At 38.3% G+C, this 17,342-nt stretch overlaps 1 protein-coding gene across 10 annotated transcripts in view; it reads right to left on the bottom strand.

Annotated features, from left to right (window-relative positions):
* Positions 1 to 17,342, bottom strand: part of CEP192 (centrosomal protein 192) — a 181,615-nt gene that overhangs the window by 66,191 nt on the left and 98,082 nt on the right. For all 10 annotated transcript variants that reach the window (XR_012121089.1, XR_012121091.1, XR_012121090.1 and 7 more), the window contains exons 22-28: positions 5,251 to 5,376; positions 4,918 to 5,061; positions 4,726 to 4,789; positions 4,158 to 4,297; positions 3,966 to 4,058; positions 3,327 to 3,445; positions 2,281 to 2,457 (exon numbers count right to left, since the gene is read on the bottom strand). Coding sequence is in view for 5 of the 10 variants with exons in the window: in XM_073212683.1 (XP_073068784.1) it covers positions 2,281 to 2,457; positions 3,327 to 3,445; positions 3,966 to 4,058; positions 4,158 to 4,297; positions 4,726 to 4,789; positions 4,918 to 5,061; positions 5,251 to 5,376 (863 nt within the window). In the remaining 5 variants the exon portion in view is untranslated. The remainder of the gene's footprint in view (positions 1 to 2,280; positions 2,458 to 3,326; positions 3,446 to 3,965; positions 4,059 to 4,157; positions 4,298 to 4,725; positions 4,790 to 4,917; positions 5,062 to 5,250; positions 5,377 to 17,342) is intronic.

Genomic DNA, 17,342 nt, shown 5'->3' with positions numbered 1-17,342 from the left:
GTTTTGCCAACCCATTTGTCAAAGAAGCTGTCATTTCTCCACTGTATAGTCATGGCTCCTTTATTGTATATTAATTGGCTTTATATGGTGTGGGTTTATATCTGGGCTCTCTAGTCTGTTCCACTGCTCTATAGGTCTTTTTTGATGCCAGTACCAAATTGTTTTGGTTACTGTGGGTTTATAGTAGAGCTTGTAGTTAGGGAGTGTAATCCCCCCAGCTTTGTTTTTCCTTCTCAGAATGGCTTTGGCGATTCAGGGTCTCTTGTGGTTCCATATGAATTCTTGTACTATTTGTTTTAGTTTACTGAAGAATGCTGATGGTATTTTGATAGGGATTGCATTGAATTGCTTTAGGCAGGATGGCCATTTTGACAATATTAATTCTTCCTATCCATGAGCATGGGATGTATTTCCATTTATTGGTGTCTTCTTTAATTTCTCTCATAAGCGACTTGCAGTTTTCAGGGTATAGGTCTTTCACATTCTTGGTTAGGTTTATTCTGAGGTATTTTATTATTTTTGATGAAATTTTAAATGGAGTTGTTTTCCTGATTTTGCTTTGTGGTAGTTCATTATTATTATACAGGAATACAATAGATTTCTGTGTATTAATACCCCTTCCTTTTAACTTAAGACATTGATGGCTGAGCTGAACAGCTAAACTAATCTGGCTATCTTCCACAGCACAGAACATAAAGGCTTCAAAGAACTGTTTGTGCATGTATTAGAACAGACCACAAATTCATGTTTTGAGGAAAATTTTGGCACACAGACACTGTTCAGGTTCAACTGTACAAAACAGGTAAAACTTGCTTATATGGGCAAATGTCCTTGTTCAGCCTTACCTTTAACATTTGTGCCAGCCCTGATTCTATCTTAATTGGTTGCCAAAAACTTATGACACACATATCCAACAATCTACAAGTCCACTGAAGAGGGAGTAATACCTCTCATTCACTGCCACTCAGGAGTTTTCCAAAGGACAGCTGGGAGAAGCCTTTACCTAGAGTTGCATACAGAACATGCAGCCCACCATTCCTCTAGGTATACCAAAGCTCTCAGACTACCCAGGGACGCCTTTGCCGGCAGCCTAGAAACACCTCAAAGGAGGGCATTCCACATGTATTTACTATAAGGTGGTTTACTTCGGGACTAACTATATTCTATGGATTTCTCTTTAAAAGGACCCCCAGGAAGAACAGCTCTTTTGGGTCTGTAGCAGAGCCTGCTGTACACTCTCATACACTCACTGGTTTGTTCTCAACCTCTGAACCAAGCCCAAGACCCTCCTCAAGGCAAGTTACAAGGTCTCCAAGTGAACCTTCATGGGCCACCTAATGATGACTGTGAAACAGTCTCTCACATGCATCAGTCCCCAGTTGTTTTGCTCTTACTGTGTCTTCTGAAAGCTGCTTTTGGATCAAGACAAGGTACAGATGAGTACCGAGATGAGTAAGCAGATTTACGAACTCTAGGGTATAGAAGCACAATCAGATTCTACTTGCATGGACAAGACTAAAATTTTAAAGAAGTATTTTTTTCACACAAGTGGTAGAGATTTAGCTGGAAGATTCATACTTCTCAGGTACCACAGAAATGTATGGGCAAAACATTTAGGACAAACATAAAAGTGTAATATATGAAAAAGTTACCATTTGGGTAATAACTACCAAGATTGTTGATTACAAGTGTTGGTAAAAAAATTTAGCTATGCTGCCAAGCTCATGAAAGGAAAAAAATAGTACTATCCTATGTATTATATGCCAGTTAATTTTATTAACTCAGTTACCCATAAGGCAGTCAAATATAAAAATAAGATCAGAGATAGAATTCACATTAAACTATGACACAATATATTTACTCTATTAGAGATACCTTGTACTCTTTACTTACCATATGTAGTATTTACCAACAACTAGTCTGTAAGCTCCTTGAACAGAATGCAATGTCTCTGATTATCTTTTCTTCCTACCTTTCCATAGTGCTTTCTGGAGAAAGTACAAAGATACTTTAAATTGCCTAAATTTGGTAATCAGCAGAGAACTCACCAGAGAACTAAAGAAAATTGAAACCTCTTTTCTCTTTTTGTTTTGGATTACATTTTAAGAAAAGGTGAAAATTTTAATTAAAATGTCTGAATTAATGATAGGTAGATTAAGGAATACAAGATAGCTTTATCTCAATTCTAAAAACATTAACATAGTCATAATTAACACAGCAGAGAACATGAGGTGATGACAGCAAAATCTTAGCACTTAGGTGCTGCTACTGCATACTTACTGTGTTCTACCAAGAGGGACACCTCCCCAAGCCAGAAATTGTTTGTTGGACAAAATTGATGGAATATCTGAGCAGCAAGATCCAGGGATAAGAGGTTTATTTCCTGAGGAAACTACTTCACCTTTTAATACTACTTCATATTGAGGTCCAAATGGCTGCACAAATATTTTCAAGATCCTAATAAAGAAAAAATAAAGAAAACCATTTAAGTTGAATGTTCAGAATTCAATTCTTTTGGTAACTATTTCCTACACGCTTCTTCCTTCGTCCAAGTGATTGAGCTGGGTGTTTAGGAATAATGACATTCCCTCCCTTAGAACTTAAATTAAGAGAATATTACAGACAAGGAAAGAAACTGTCACAATCCCATCTACACCACCGTGGGAGAGAAGTTCACAGGATCTAGGAACACTACTGAACACCACTGAGGACCTTGGGAAGGGTTTAGAAAGCTTTCCAGATAAGGACTAAGCCAGTGAAATGAGGGCCAGCCCTCCAGGCATTAGTATTCACAAGTGTGCAGGCCAGCTCTTCCCTGATAAGGTCAGAGTAGCCCTGGCAGGGGACAGGCCACATATGTCTCAGGACAGCTTGCCTCGAAGCTAGGATTACCAAGCAAGTTAAAGTACTAATGACAATGGTGCTATGACCATTGTAAGGTGATATTCACTAATGATTTGGATGCCAAAAGTCACAGGCATAGAGAAGGGGTAGGGGGAATTATCTTAAACTGACAACAGACAAGGTCAACTGTTGGTGTTCTTGTAGAGAAAGTTAAAGAGAAACATCAAGATTCACAATTTCTTATTTACTTTTGTCAGAATATACTTAAAAATAGTGATTTCTCAATTTCTAGTCAGTTGGTTTAAAGGGAAATTCTTAGTAAACAAAAAGAAGAGAAACTGACAATGAGTCAGTCAGAAACTGACAATGAGTCAATGAGCAGCACACATGCCCTATCACTCAGGCTGACTGAACCATGGCTAAATAGGTGACTGTTTTGAGAGGTGAGTGAAAACATATCATTATAAAGAATTTTATATTACCTTTCCTCATAGGTTCTGGGATCCTTTGGAGTAAATGAAACTATAACTTCATGTTCTTCTCCAGGTTTAAGGAATAGATTCTCTGGATCCACTGAAAAGTGATTTTCTTGATCTGGGATCTAAATATTTATTGAATTATTACTAATTGCCAACCTATGCAAATATGGCTTGTACTCAGTTCCTCTCCTTGTCTTTTGTGCCTTTCTATCTACAATGATAGGTTATCTCCCTTCCTCCTTGTCCACCACTGTGCCACCTTGTTTGATTTTCTTGGAAAGGATTTCTCCTTACTTTTACACAACAAACTTTATCACCCACCCCATCCCTAATTCCAGGTCACTAACACCCTCTCATTCGCCCACATGTCTCAGAAATAATGTCTATGTATGTGGATCACTCTCCTCCAATTCTATCTAGCCATAGGATAATACACACATTTTTTAGGAACTAATCTAGAACTTGGTTCTTACATATAAAGCATGGAAAATTCCATAGAGTAACACCAGCTTTTAGAGTATACATAGAGTACTCCGTGTGACCCCTACGACACCCAACACACAATCTCTGGGATATGAGAGGTATTCAGGGTCTCTCAGTTCAGGGAGCACTATGTTACAGCACTCTGACACAAATTCTTACCTTGATATCTAAGTAAACGTCAATGTTCCCAGCATTTTTCAAAGGTAAGTGCTGCTTTGTTGAGGAAGTCATACTGGCAAACAAGTGCACAGTCTAGAGGATGAGGTAAAAAAGACATTTAAAAATGACATCACAATTAGAATGAAATAAACCTGAACATAAGATGATGGCAATGAGGATAGTTTAGGCTACCTGTAAGTCTTTCGGAGCATGTATCCTGGCTATTCCTGCTCTTGCTTGAAGACTAATACTTTTGATGACTGGTGTAGGGTATGGGCTGTCAACTTCTATATCAACTCTTGCCAAAAATTCTTCTGCTGAGTCTAGAATCTCTATAAAAGTTAATTCTTTTAGTTCAGACACCAGAGAATTACTTAATTCTAAATGCCATGAGTGATCCAACACTGTGCCCTCAGGAGGTTATAAAAAAATCTTAAGATGATTCTTTAAAGGACTCAAAAGAGGAACAGAAATAAGTGGAGGAGAGAGAGGAGAAAGAGGAAAAAGATACAATTGGAAAATGTTATAAAATCAATTACCAAAAGGTTCCCAAAAGGTTTTCAGTGGAACCTGCTGGGTTATCCACCATTCCACAGATTTGCCCCAGAAAAGCATGCTCTCCATCCCCTTTTTAAAACCATAGAGAATATTTGACAAATTACTCAAAGTGTTCACATTTACTGATATATGAAATAAGCCTTGACTCTGTAGTTTATTTAGCTACAGAGTAAAGTAATTACTCACAAAACAAACATGATACCTGAAGAAGTGATCCGTTTCTTTGGACTATGGAAAAGGACCCAAATTATGAGAAATGCTGGATCCTGTAAAAAAAAACAAATAAATTTAAATTTACATCAGCATTCAGATTAAAATCTTAATGAAAGAAAAATACTTTGGAAACTTAATTCCTCTTTAATTCTAAACCAGTTCTTTGATCCAGCCAGCTTACCTGCCCATCATAACTGGCAGGCATCATGTGATTGATCACAGAAGGAGCTGCCAGTTGAGCAATCACATCGGCATAAGGAGCAGCTTTCATAGAAGCAGGAGCAGGTTCCTTGGAAAATGTGAAGCAGTGCCAGGCTATGGCATTCTGTTAAGAAATATAAGAATCAATCTCAGTAAGGCTAATAGTATAATATCAGTGTAATATTAAATTTGTTAACAGAATCCTTAACAAAAATACTTTCAAAAGGAAAATTAACTAAATGATACTAGCAGTGTCTACAATACCAAATCAATGTGCTCTGTAAGCAGTTCTATACTGCACATTAGTACTTACAGCATTAATAGTAAGTCTGATTGGCACAGTGGCGTGTGTCTTGTTTACCAATTTTAATGGGAGTGCTTTCCAGCCTCCGTAAGTCAAATCACCAAAATCAAGAACATCTTTCTTTTCTGTCTCCACCTAATTATGAAAAAAAGGACTGATTTATAAAAACCAATATTAATAAATATCACAGCTTATGTTCATTATCACTGCCCCTTCTAGCCACAAATAGCACTAAAGGTAAACTTACCTATGTTTCCTCAGGCTATTTTACAACTGCTATTTTCTACAAAAATAAAAGTTAAATTCTTTTTTTGAGAATGAACCCAAATATAGTACAAAGAACAAAGTCAAGTAGCTGTTCTTACACTGAAAAGACTATATTAGATCTTAAGACAAACTGATAATTTTATAAAATATATAAGCTTCTCTTCAAAGAGTTCTATAATTAAAATATTGACTTCTCAAGTCCTTTCAAAACATATGTTGGCATTTTTAGATTTAGTTGAAACTTCTGACAAGCCTGAAAGTGTTTTAAATGATATCAAAATAAACTTATCGGAAGTTTAAAATGAGTACCTATCATCACAAGAGACTGACTTCTTTAAACATTGGAGACCAACCTGACACAGGCTCGTCACATCCACACATGTATAAATGTTGTATAATATTAACACACACGTAAGTCTTTTTGGTCTAGTCAAATACAAAGGGAAATCAAAATCTGACTGGCTAATGGGTGCTAACTTCCATGGTGGCCCATGAAGATCTGGTGTTAACTCACTCCCAGGGTGGCTGAGTGTCAACACCCTCCTTAGAACATTAGAGAGGGCCTTGAGCTTGCTGTCGGCAATGGGGAGCTGGATGGAGTCTGACTTCCTGAATAAAGTGCAGAAATACAAAGAAGTGCAATTATTATGAAAATAACAATGAAAAATGTCTGTGGAGACAGTAGGTAGGCTTGCCCAGGGGTGGGTGGGCACTGTGAGGTCATCTTCAAGAAAGCGAAATCCTAGGTGTGTACCACACACAGGAGTTCCAAGGTGTACATCACTGAAAGCTACAGTGCCCCAGCATTTATGCAGAATACTCTGCAGGGACGCTTTGAAAAACCAGAACAGATGAGATTTCCATAGCAAAAAGCAGCCTCCATGAATGTGAACTCACAATAAAAATTCTGAAATAGCAATTAAAGAATTAGAAACCAGGCAAAGAAAATAACCAATGAGAACCAGCACAGCTAACTAGTGGAAGAATTAGCACCTGAAGAACTAGAAATAATACGAAGTAAATTATAAGTACATTTTAAATATAGATGAGAGAACAGAGTCCACAAAGGGAAAAACAAACTTTAAGAAGCAATGGTGAGCAAAATAAAGTATAAATAGTTTGGTCAACCTGTTAAAAAAATATTAATTTGGGTATTGTAAAACCATTAGGAACTAAAATATTTAGGAAATGATCAACATTAAAATGACTTTTTGTGTTAACTGGAACTAGAACAAAGCTCCTGATTAACTTTAGACTTGAGGAACCAATTAAAAAAAGATGGAATAGAAACTGTGTAACTTCCCAACAAATGCAGATGCAAAATTAGGATGAAAGAAAAATTAAACTAATCCACTCTAAGTCAGGGTAAAAAAAAACTGGGAATTTTTAAAAAGACATTATAACAAAATAAAAGTTGAAGACTGAAAAATAACGAGAGAGAAACACATATATCAGGAAATTATTAAACAAAAGACATACAAGGAGTGAAAAGATGGTGATGTGAGAACTGTGGCAGAAATCTCCTCCCAAAACCACATATATTTTTGAAAATACAGCAAATACAACTATTCTTAAAAGAGTGACCAGAAGTAAGAGTATACCAGCTAGTCAACATTTGGGAGAAGTGAACATCTCACGGAAAAGGGTAAAGTAAAAAACTGTGACCTGGTGGGACCCGAGCACTCCCTGCACCCCAGCTCATGTGCAGGAGGAAAAGAATCAGAGCAGGGAGGGAGTGGAAGCACAGGACTGCTAAATACCCAGCCCTACAAATCTACCCTGGGAGCACAGACCCACATTGCATGGTTCTCTGGAGATTAGTTGGGCTTAAAACCAAAGTCAGAGAGCTAAGACTGTGAACAGGTTCCAACACCAGATATCCTGGGAAAAAAGGAAAGCAGGCGCTTTAAAAGACTTCTCAACAGTCAGAAGGCTGCTAAAGCGGCAAGGGTTTAGGAGAAAGGACAGATGGACAAAATAGACCTGGCACACTCAGCCCAGAAGGTTGGGAACTTTCAAGAGCTTCAAGCGCCCTATTCCCCTGGCTGGCAAAGCAGCCCTGAGGTTCCTCACTGCGATAAGCAGCCCACTGCTCTTTCTTCCCCACTGGCACCTATGCACAAACATGCTGTCCCTGCAAATGCTGCAGACCAGCCTGGATGGCAGCCCCGCCTACAGGAACTACACAGCTTAACGCAGAGGCTTCTCCCTGCATGAGGTTAATTGGCAAAGGCAGCGAAGACAGGCACTGTGACCAGAAAGCACAAAACGGCTTATTCTTTGTGGCAGAACCTGCGCAGCAGGCCTAGAACCCCCCGCCATTGCCGCAGGACATCCTGAGGGCCACCATGTGCACCGCTGTTTAGGGGATTACCCAGAGGCCACTTTCTGCATGTGGTTAACCCGCACAGAGAGTGGACACAAGCACTGCGACCGGGAAGCAGGAAGGGACTTTTTCCTCCCAGCTGACACTTGCGCAACTAGCCTGAGACCACTCTGATCACTCCAGGGCTATGAAAAGGCAGAAGAACCTTGTTCAATCCAAAATTCCTCAAACACCAAAATGAGGACTCTATGAGACTGAAATCACCAAAATTCCTGAAAAAGAATTCAAAATAAAAGTGATAAGCATGCTAATGGAGCTACAGAAAAACATTCAGGACCTAAGGGACAAATTCAGGAGGAAGATAGACACCTTAAAAAATAAAGTAGCTGAAATGAAACCAACATTGTAGGTATTTAAAAGCAGATTAGATGAGGTAGAGGAGACGGTAAATGGAATAGAAATTAGAGAACAGGAATACAAAGACGCTGATGCAGAGAGAGAAAAAAGGATCTCAAGGAATGAAAGAATATCAAGAAAACTGTGTGACTAATACAAATGGAACAATATTCGCATTATAGGGGTACAGGAAGAAGAGAGAGAAAAAGAGATAGAAAGCATCTTTGAAGAAATAATTGCTGAAAACGTCCCCAATCTGGGGAAGGAAATAGTCTCTCAGGCCATGGATGTCCACAGATCACCGAACACAAGGGACCCAAGGAGAACAACACCAAAACATAAAATAAATAAAATGGAAAAGATAAAGGACAAGGAGACAGTATTAAAAGCAGCCAGACAGAAGGATTTCTCAAGATGGCGAAGACTGGAAATCTCCTCCCAAAACAACCATATAAATTTTGAAAATACAGCATATACAACTATTCATAAAAGAGAGACCAGAAGATACAGTACAACAGAAAGGCTACATCTACATCTGTGAGAACTCAACATCTCATGAAAAGGGTAAGATACAAAGCCGTGACCCAGTGGGACCCGAGCACTCCCCCAACCCCAGCTCACCGGCGGGAGAAAAAGAATCAGAATGGAGAGGGAGTGTAAGCACAGGACAGCTAAATAAACAGCCCTAGTAATCTGCACAGGGAGCACAGACACACATTACATGGTATACTGGATATTAGAGAAAAGGAAAAGTGAAATCTGAGACTGAGACTGCAAACAAGTCCCCTCAGCTGGACACCTGGGACAAAAGAAAAGCAGGCACTTTAAAAGTCTTAAAGGAACAAGGGTTTAACAGGTCGATAAAATCACCCAGGCACACTCAGCCCAGCATGCTGGGAATTTAGGGAACTTCAGGCACCCTAACCCTCTGGGTGGGAACGCAGCACTGAAGACCCCATGATGATAAGCAGCCTGCTGTTCAATCCTCCCTGCCAAGACTGCAAGCACACCGGTTGATTTGCCATTGCTGCAAACAGCCTGGAAGCATCCTGGCCCACAGCAACCATACAGTCTTCTCCCAGTGCACAGCTAACCATGCAAGACCCAGACGCTGCCCTCTGTGACTAGCTGCCCAGCACAGGGAGGGGAAACCGGTGTAAAATCCGGAAGACATGAAGGGACGCCGTTCCCGCAGGAGAACACACGTGGCTCGTTTGTGAACCCTGCCAGTGCCCTAGGCTATCCTAAGGGCTGCCTCGCCGACGACAGCTCAGGGGATTAACCCAGAGAGTGCTCTGGGCGTGCGATTAATGGGCACAGTGGAGAAAGACAATGTGTCCAGCAAGCCAGAAGGGACTTTGTTCTCCCAGTTGACACATGAACCACTTGCCGGCGATCACTCCTATTGCCATATAAAGGCAGAAGAATCTGGTCCAGTCCAAAATCACTCAAACTTCAGAGAGAGGGCCTGGTGAGATCAATATGACCATTCTTCCTGAAAAAGAATTCAAAATAAAAGTCATAACCATGCTGAGGGCGCTACACAGAAATATTCCAAGAGCTAAGGGATGAAGTCCAGAGGGAGATAACAGAAATTAAACAAACAATGGAAGGATTTAAGAGCAGACTGGATGAGGTGCAAGGGACTGTTAATAGAATAGAAATCAGACATCAGTAACACAGAGAAGGTGACACAAAGACAGATAAGAGGATCTCTAGGAATGAAAGAATATTAAGAAAACTGTGTGACAAATCCAACTGGAAGAATATTCACATAATAGGGGTACCAGAAGAAGAAGAGAGAGAAAAAGGGATAGAAAGTGTCTTTGAAGAAATGATTGCTGAAAACGTCCCCAAGCTGGGGAAGGAAATAGTCTCTCAGACCATGAAAGCCCACAGATCTCCCAACACAAGGGACCAAAGGAGGACAACACCAAGACATATAATAATTAAAATGACAAAGATCAAAGATAAGGATGGGGTATTACAAGCAGCCAGATAGAGAAAAAAGATCACATACAAAGGAAAACCCATCAGGCTATGATGAGACTTCTCAAGTCAAACTTTACAGGCCAGAAGATAATGGTATGATATATTTAATGCAATGAAACAGAGGGGCCTTGAATTAAGAATACTGTATCCAGTACAATTACCATTTAAATTTGAAGGGCATATTAAACGATTTCCAGACAAGCAAAAGTTAAGGGTATTTACTTCCCACAAACTACCTCTACATGGCATTTTAAAGGCACTCCTAAGGCTAAATAGATGTCACCAGGGAAAATAAAATCACAGCAAAGAAAGCAGACCAACAAAATACTAACTAAAGGCAACAAATAAAATCAACTATCCACAAAAGCAGTCAAGAGAAACACAAAAGAGCACAGAATGAAACACCTACCATAAAAAGAGTGGAGGAGGAAAAAGGAGGGAGAGAAACAAAGAAACATCAGACTATGTACATAACAGCATAATAAGTGAGTTAAAGTTAGACAGATAGTAAAGAAGCTACCCATGAACCATTGGTAACCATGAATCTAAAGACTGCAATGGCAATAAATACAAATCTATTGATAATCACCCTAAATGTAAATGGACTGAATGCATCAGTCAAAAGACACAGAGTAATAGAATGGATAAAAAAGCAAGACTCATCTACATGCTGCTTACAAGAGACTCACCTCAAACCCAAAGACAAACACAGACTAAAGGTGAAAGGATGGAAAAAGATATTTCATGCAAACAATAGGAAGAAAAAAGCAGGTGTTGCAGTACTTGTATCAGACAAAATATATTTCAAAACAAAGAAAGTAACAAGAGATAAAGAAGGACATTACATAATGATAAAGGGGTCAATCCAACAAGAGGATATAACCATTATAAATATATATGCCCCAACACAGGAGCATCTACGTATGTGAAACAAATACTAACAGAATTAAAAGGGGAAATAGAATGCAATGCATTCATTTTAGGGGACTTCAACACACCACTCACTCCAAAGGACAGATCAACCAGACAGAAAATAAGTAAGGACACAGAGGCACTGAACAACACATTAGAACAGATGGACCTAACAGACATCTACAGAACTCTACACCCAAAAGCAGCAGGATACACATTCTTCTCAAGTGCACATGGAACATTTTCCAGAATAGACCACATACTAGGCCACAAAAAGAGCATCAGTAAATTCAAAAAATTAAAATTGTACCAACCAACTACTCAGATCACAAAGGTATAAAACTAGAAATAAATTGTACAAGGAAAACAAAAAGGCTCACAAAGACATGGAGGCTTCACAACATGTTGTTAAACAATCAATGGATCAATGACCAAATTAAAACAGAGATCAAGCAATATATGGAGGCAAATTAAAACAACAGCACAACACCCCAACTTCTGTGGGAAGCAGCAAAGGCAGTTCTAAGAGGAATGTATAGAGCAATCCAGGCCTATTTAAAGAAGGAAGAACAATTCTAAACAAATAATCTAAATTCACAATTACTGAAAATGGAAATAGAAGATCAAATGTCATCCAAAGTCAGCAGAGGAGGGACATAATAAAGATCAGAGAAGAAATAAATAAAATTGACAAGAATAAAACAACAGAAAAAATCAATGAAACCAAGAGCTGATTCTTTGAGAAAATAAACTAACTAGATAAACCTCTAGCCAGACTTATTAAGAGAAAAACGGAATCTACACACATAAACAGAATCAGAAATGAGAAAGGAAAAATCATGACATACACCACAGAAATACAAAGAATTATTATAGAATATTATAAAAAATTATGTGCTAACAAATTGGATAACCCAGAAGAAATGGTCAACTTTCTAGAAAAATACAACCTTCCAAGACTGACCAAGGAAGAAACAGAAAATCTAAACAGACCAATTACCAGCAATGAAACTGAATCATAACCAAAATGCTACCCAAGAACAAAACCCCCTGTCTGACCAGATGGCTTTACCGCTGATTTTATCAGACATGTGGAGAAGACATAATATGCATTCTCCTTAAAGTTTTCCAAAAAGTAGAAGAGGAGGGAATACTTCCAAACTCATATGAGGCCGGTATCACTCTAATACAAAAATCACGCAAAGACACGACAAAAAAAGAAAACTACAGACAAATATCCCTGATGAACATAGATGCAAAAAATACTCAAGAAAGTATTAGCAAACCGAATTCAAAAATACATCAAAAGGATCATACACCATGATCAAAAGTGGGATTCATCTCAGGGATGCAAGGATCATACAACATTCGAAAATACATCAACATCATCCACCACATAAACAAAAAGGACAAAAACCACAGGATCATCTCCATAGATACTGAAAAAGCATCTGACAAAATTCAACACTCATTCATGATAAGAACTCAACAAAATGGGTATAGAGGGCAAACTCATTATATGAGGTCAGCATCACTCTAATACAAAAATCACACAAAGACACCACAAAAAAGAGAACTACAGACCAATAACCCTGATGAACATAGATGCAAAAATATTCAACAAAATATTAGCAAACTGAAATCCAAAATACATCAAGAGGATCATACCATGATCAAATGGGATTCATCTCAGGGATGCAAGGATGGTACAACATTTGAAAATCCATCAACATCATCCACCACATCAACAAAAAGGACAAAAACCATATGATCATCTCTATTGATGCTGAGAAGGCATCTGACAAAATTCAACACCAATTCATGATAAGAACTCTCAACAAAATGGGTATAGTACCTCAGCATAATGAATGAGGGCAAGTACCTCAACATAATAAAGGCCATATATGACAAGCCCACAGCCAACATCATACGTAACAGTGAAAAACTGGAAGTTTTTCCTCTAAGATTAAGAACAAGACAAGGATGTCCACTCACCCCACTTTTATTCAACGTAGGACTGGAGGTCCTAGCCATGGCAATCAGACAACACAAAGAAATAAAAGGCATCCAGATTGGTAAGGAAGAAATTAAACCGTCACTGTTTGCAGATGACATGTATTGTTCATAAAAAAACCATAAAGAATTCACTTCAAAACTACTAGATCTAATACTGAATTCAGCAAAGTTACACGATATACAATATGAATACACTGAAATCTGTTCCATTCCTATCCACTAACAATGAACTAGCAAGAGGAGAAATCAGGAAAACAATTCCATTCACAATTGCATCAAAAAAGAATAAAATACCTGGGAATAAACTTAAAAAAGGAAGTGAAAGACCTATATCCTGAAAAGTAAAAGACATTCTTGAGAGAAATTAAAGAAGACATTACCAAATGGAAATTCATCCTATGTTCCTGGGTAGAAGAATTAATATTGTCAGAATGGCCACCCTGCCTAAAGAAATCTACAGATTCTAAGTAATCCCTAGGAAAATACCAACAGCATTCTTCAACGAACTAGAGCAAATAGTTCTAAAATTCATATGGAACCACAAAAGACCCCGAATAGCCAAAGCAAATCTGAGATAGAATAAAGCAGGGGGGATTACACTCCCCAACTTCAAGCTCTACTACAAAGCCACAGCAATCAAGACAATTTGGTAGTGATGCAAGACCCATACATCAATGAAACAGCATAGAGAGGCCAGATATAAACTGACACATATATGGCCAATTAATATATGATAAAAGAGCCATGGACATACAATGGGGAAATGACAGCCTCTTCAACAGCTGGTGTTGGCAAAACTGGAGAGAGTCATGTCAGAGAATGAAAATGGATTATGGTCTAACTCCATACACAAAAGTAAACTCAAAATGGATAAAAGACCTGAACGTAAGTCATGAAACCATTGAAGTCTTCAAAGAAAACACAGGCAAAACTCTCTTGAATATAAACATGAGCAACTTTTTCATGAACGACTCTCCTTAGGCAAGGAAAACAAAGGCAAAAATGAACAAGTGGGATTATATCAAACTAAAAAGGTTTGAATAGCAAAGGACACCATCAGTAGAACAAAAAAGGATCCTACCATATGGGAGAATATATTCATAAATGACATATCCAAAAAGGGGTTGACATATAAAATATATAAAGAGCTCACATGCCTCAACAAACAAAAAGAAAATAACCCAATTAAAAAATGGGTGGAAGATCTGAACAGACACTTCTCCAAAGAAGAAATTCAGATGGCCCACAGGCACATGAAAAGATGTTCAACATTGCTAAGCATCAGAGAAATGCAAATTAAAACCATAATGAGATATCACCTCATACAAGTTAGGATGGCCAACATTCAAAAGACAGACAACAACAAATGCTGGCAAGGATGTGGAGAAAGGGGAACCCTCCTACACTGCTGTTGGGAATGTAAGTTAGTTCAACCATTGTGGAAAGCAGTATGGAGGTTCCTCAAAAACTAAAAATAGAAATACCATTTGACCCAGGAATTCCACTCCTAGGAATCTGCCCTAAGAATGCAGCAGCCCAGTTTGAAAAAGACATATGCACTCCTATTGCAGCACTATTTACAACAGCCAAGAAATGTAATCAACCTAAGTGTCCATCAGTAGATGAGTGGATAAATAAGATGTGGTATATATACACGATGGAATAGTATTCAGCCATAAGAAGAAAGCAAATCCTACCATTTGCAGTAACATGGATGGAGCTAGAGGGTATTATGCTCAGTGAAATAAGCCAGGTGGAGAAAGACAAGTACCAAATGATTTCACTCATTTGTGAAATATAACAACAAAGCAAAAACTGAAGGAACAAAACAGCGGCAGACTCACAGAATCCAAGAACGGGCTAACAGTTAACAAAGGGAAAGGGACTTGGGAGGATGGGTGGGAAGGGAGGGATAAGGCTATTAAGGGGCATTATGATTAGCACACATAATATAGGTGGGGCACGGGGAAGGAATTATAGCACAGAGAAGACAAGTAGTGACTCTACCGCATCTTACTATGTTGATTGACAGTGACTGTAATGGGATATGTGGTGAGAACTTGATCATAGGGGGAATGTAGTAACCACAATGCTGCTCATGTGAAACCTGAGTGTAAGGTTGTATATCCATGGTACCTTAAGAATAAAAAAAAAGAAAAATAAAAAAGAAATGAATAAATAAATAAAAGAAGACATACAACATTCACATCAGACAAAATAGACTAAGACAACAGTGATAAGGAGAATAATTATTTAAAAAGGAACCATTTCATTGAGAAGATACAATAATCCTAAACCAAAATACATGTAACAGTAGAGCTGCACAATATTCAAGATTAAAATCAGTAAAATTATAGGAGAAACTGACAAATCAACAAACACCTCTGTCAGGTGCCAAAAAAACTAAGCAAACAGAAAATAGTCACAAAGATACAGAAGACTGGATACAGACTAAGAAACTAGAACTAAAAGATACATAAAAGAACTATAAGAAAAATTAATGTAAACTGGACACATACCAGAGCATGGAATCTCTCTCTCCCTTTCCTCCTCCAACCTCCAACCCATATTCTCACCAAAAGTTGGGAAGAGGGAGGCAGAGGCAAGGTGAAACACTCCCAACACATGCAGAAACTATAAATGTACTTTAAGGTACATAAACCAGTTTCACAAACAGAAGATCCTAATAGTCTTTTCTGGCCAAATTTAACATGTATAGCTCTAGCAATGGGAATGAAATAACGATGTTCATTGGCTTGCCATATATATACATAATATATTTTAAGAACCATATATGTTTAGAAATAATGCTGTTTCCACTTTCTGTTGAATCAGTAGTTCGACAACTATTAATTGCACCTCTCCTACACGCCACGCACTCTTCTGGAAGTGAACAAAAGACAATCTCCTGCGCTCAAAATCTCTTAAACTCCAGTGGGGCAGAGGGTCAGACAGTAACAGAAAGTAGTAAACTACGTATGCCAGATTCTGAAAAGTGCTAAATAGAAAAGCAAGCAGACTAAAGGGAACTGGGAGTGCAAGGATAGATGGAGGATGTCGTTCTGTGCACAGTGTTCAGGTAACGACTTGAGCAGACCTGGAGAAAGTGACAGAGCAGGTCTGTGGGAGGAGTATTCTAGTCAGAAAACAGCAGTATTCAAACTCTGAGAAGGATCATCACCACTGGTGGCTTCTGCACTAGTGACATATTCTGAGCTGTCTTCAAGCACCCAGAAAGCTTAGTCTTCACATGCATCCAAACTGATTACACAGCACTTTTTAAATCTATATGTGGCACTGTCAATGGAAGTTGAAATTTCATGATGAACACTAATTTGTAATAACATAGGGCAACTGCTTTTATTTATCCTACACACATATATTCAAGATTTCACAAACCTAACCACTTACCATATTGTTTGTTAGTGATATTTAAAGGCTAACATACATAATCAGTGAATCTGGTTAAATTTCTCAAAAAATACAAAAAAGTTGAAGAGTCAAGGAATAGGAGAAAATAATCACAATGCATAAGTATTAGCAAAGACTTATTCTCCAAACTACAAGGACCATCTGAAAAAATTGGCAAAGACATTCAAGATGTATGAATAGTCAGTTCAGAGAAGACGAAACCAGAATGGCTCACAAATAGTCCAAATATGCAAATTAAAGAAGTTATTTCATATCCCAGAGGTAAACAAGCAATTAAAAGCTAACAATAACAAATGTTAGCAATAGTGGGCACTCTCGTTCATTTCTTCTGGGACCATAAATTAGACATGGCTTTGGATGTATCTAGCCAAAATAATAGTACACATACTAGAAAACTGTGTTTGCTGTAGGTACCTGGGAGATCCTTCATCAAGTTAAGAAAGTAATTAACAGTTTTTAACAAGTATGGTATCTAAAAATTTCTGAGCTCTCTCTCATGGGGACTACTGTTCCTGTTAAATCCCACTGGTCCTTCAGAGCCCAGACACTCCACTAATTTCCATGCCTCCATGAAGGGCTTCACTGGCCTGGATAACACTGAACTATTCCTTACATCAGGGTTGCCAAACTTGTCTGTTGTTGGACTCAAAGCCCAGAACACTTCTCAAACTAATCAAATCACAATCTCTGGCAGTGGGACACAGACATCAGTATTTTTTGAAGTTCATCAGGTGATTCCAATGAACAGACAAGACAGAGA

Source organism: Manis javanica, chromosome 9 (assembly GCF_040802235.1).
Source record: "Manis javanica isolate MJ-LG chromosome 9, MJ_LKY, whole genome shotgun sequence".
In the NCBI taxonomy this organism is placed as follows: domain Eukaryota; kingdom Metazoa; phylum Chordata; class Mammalia; order Pholidota; family Manidae; genus Manis; species Manis javanica.
This window is presented reverse-complemented; position numbering and strand designations above follow the sequence as displayed.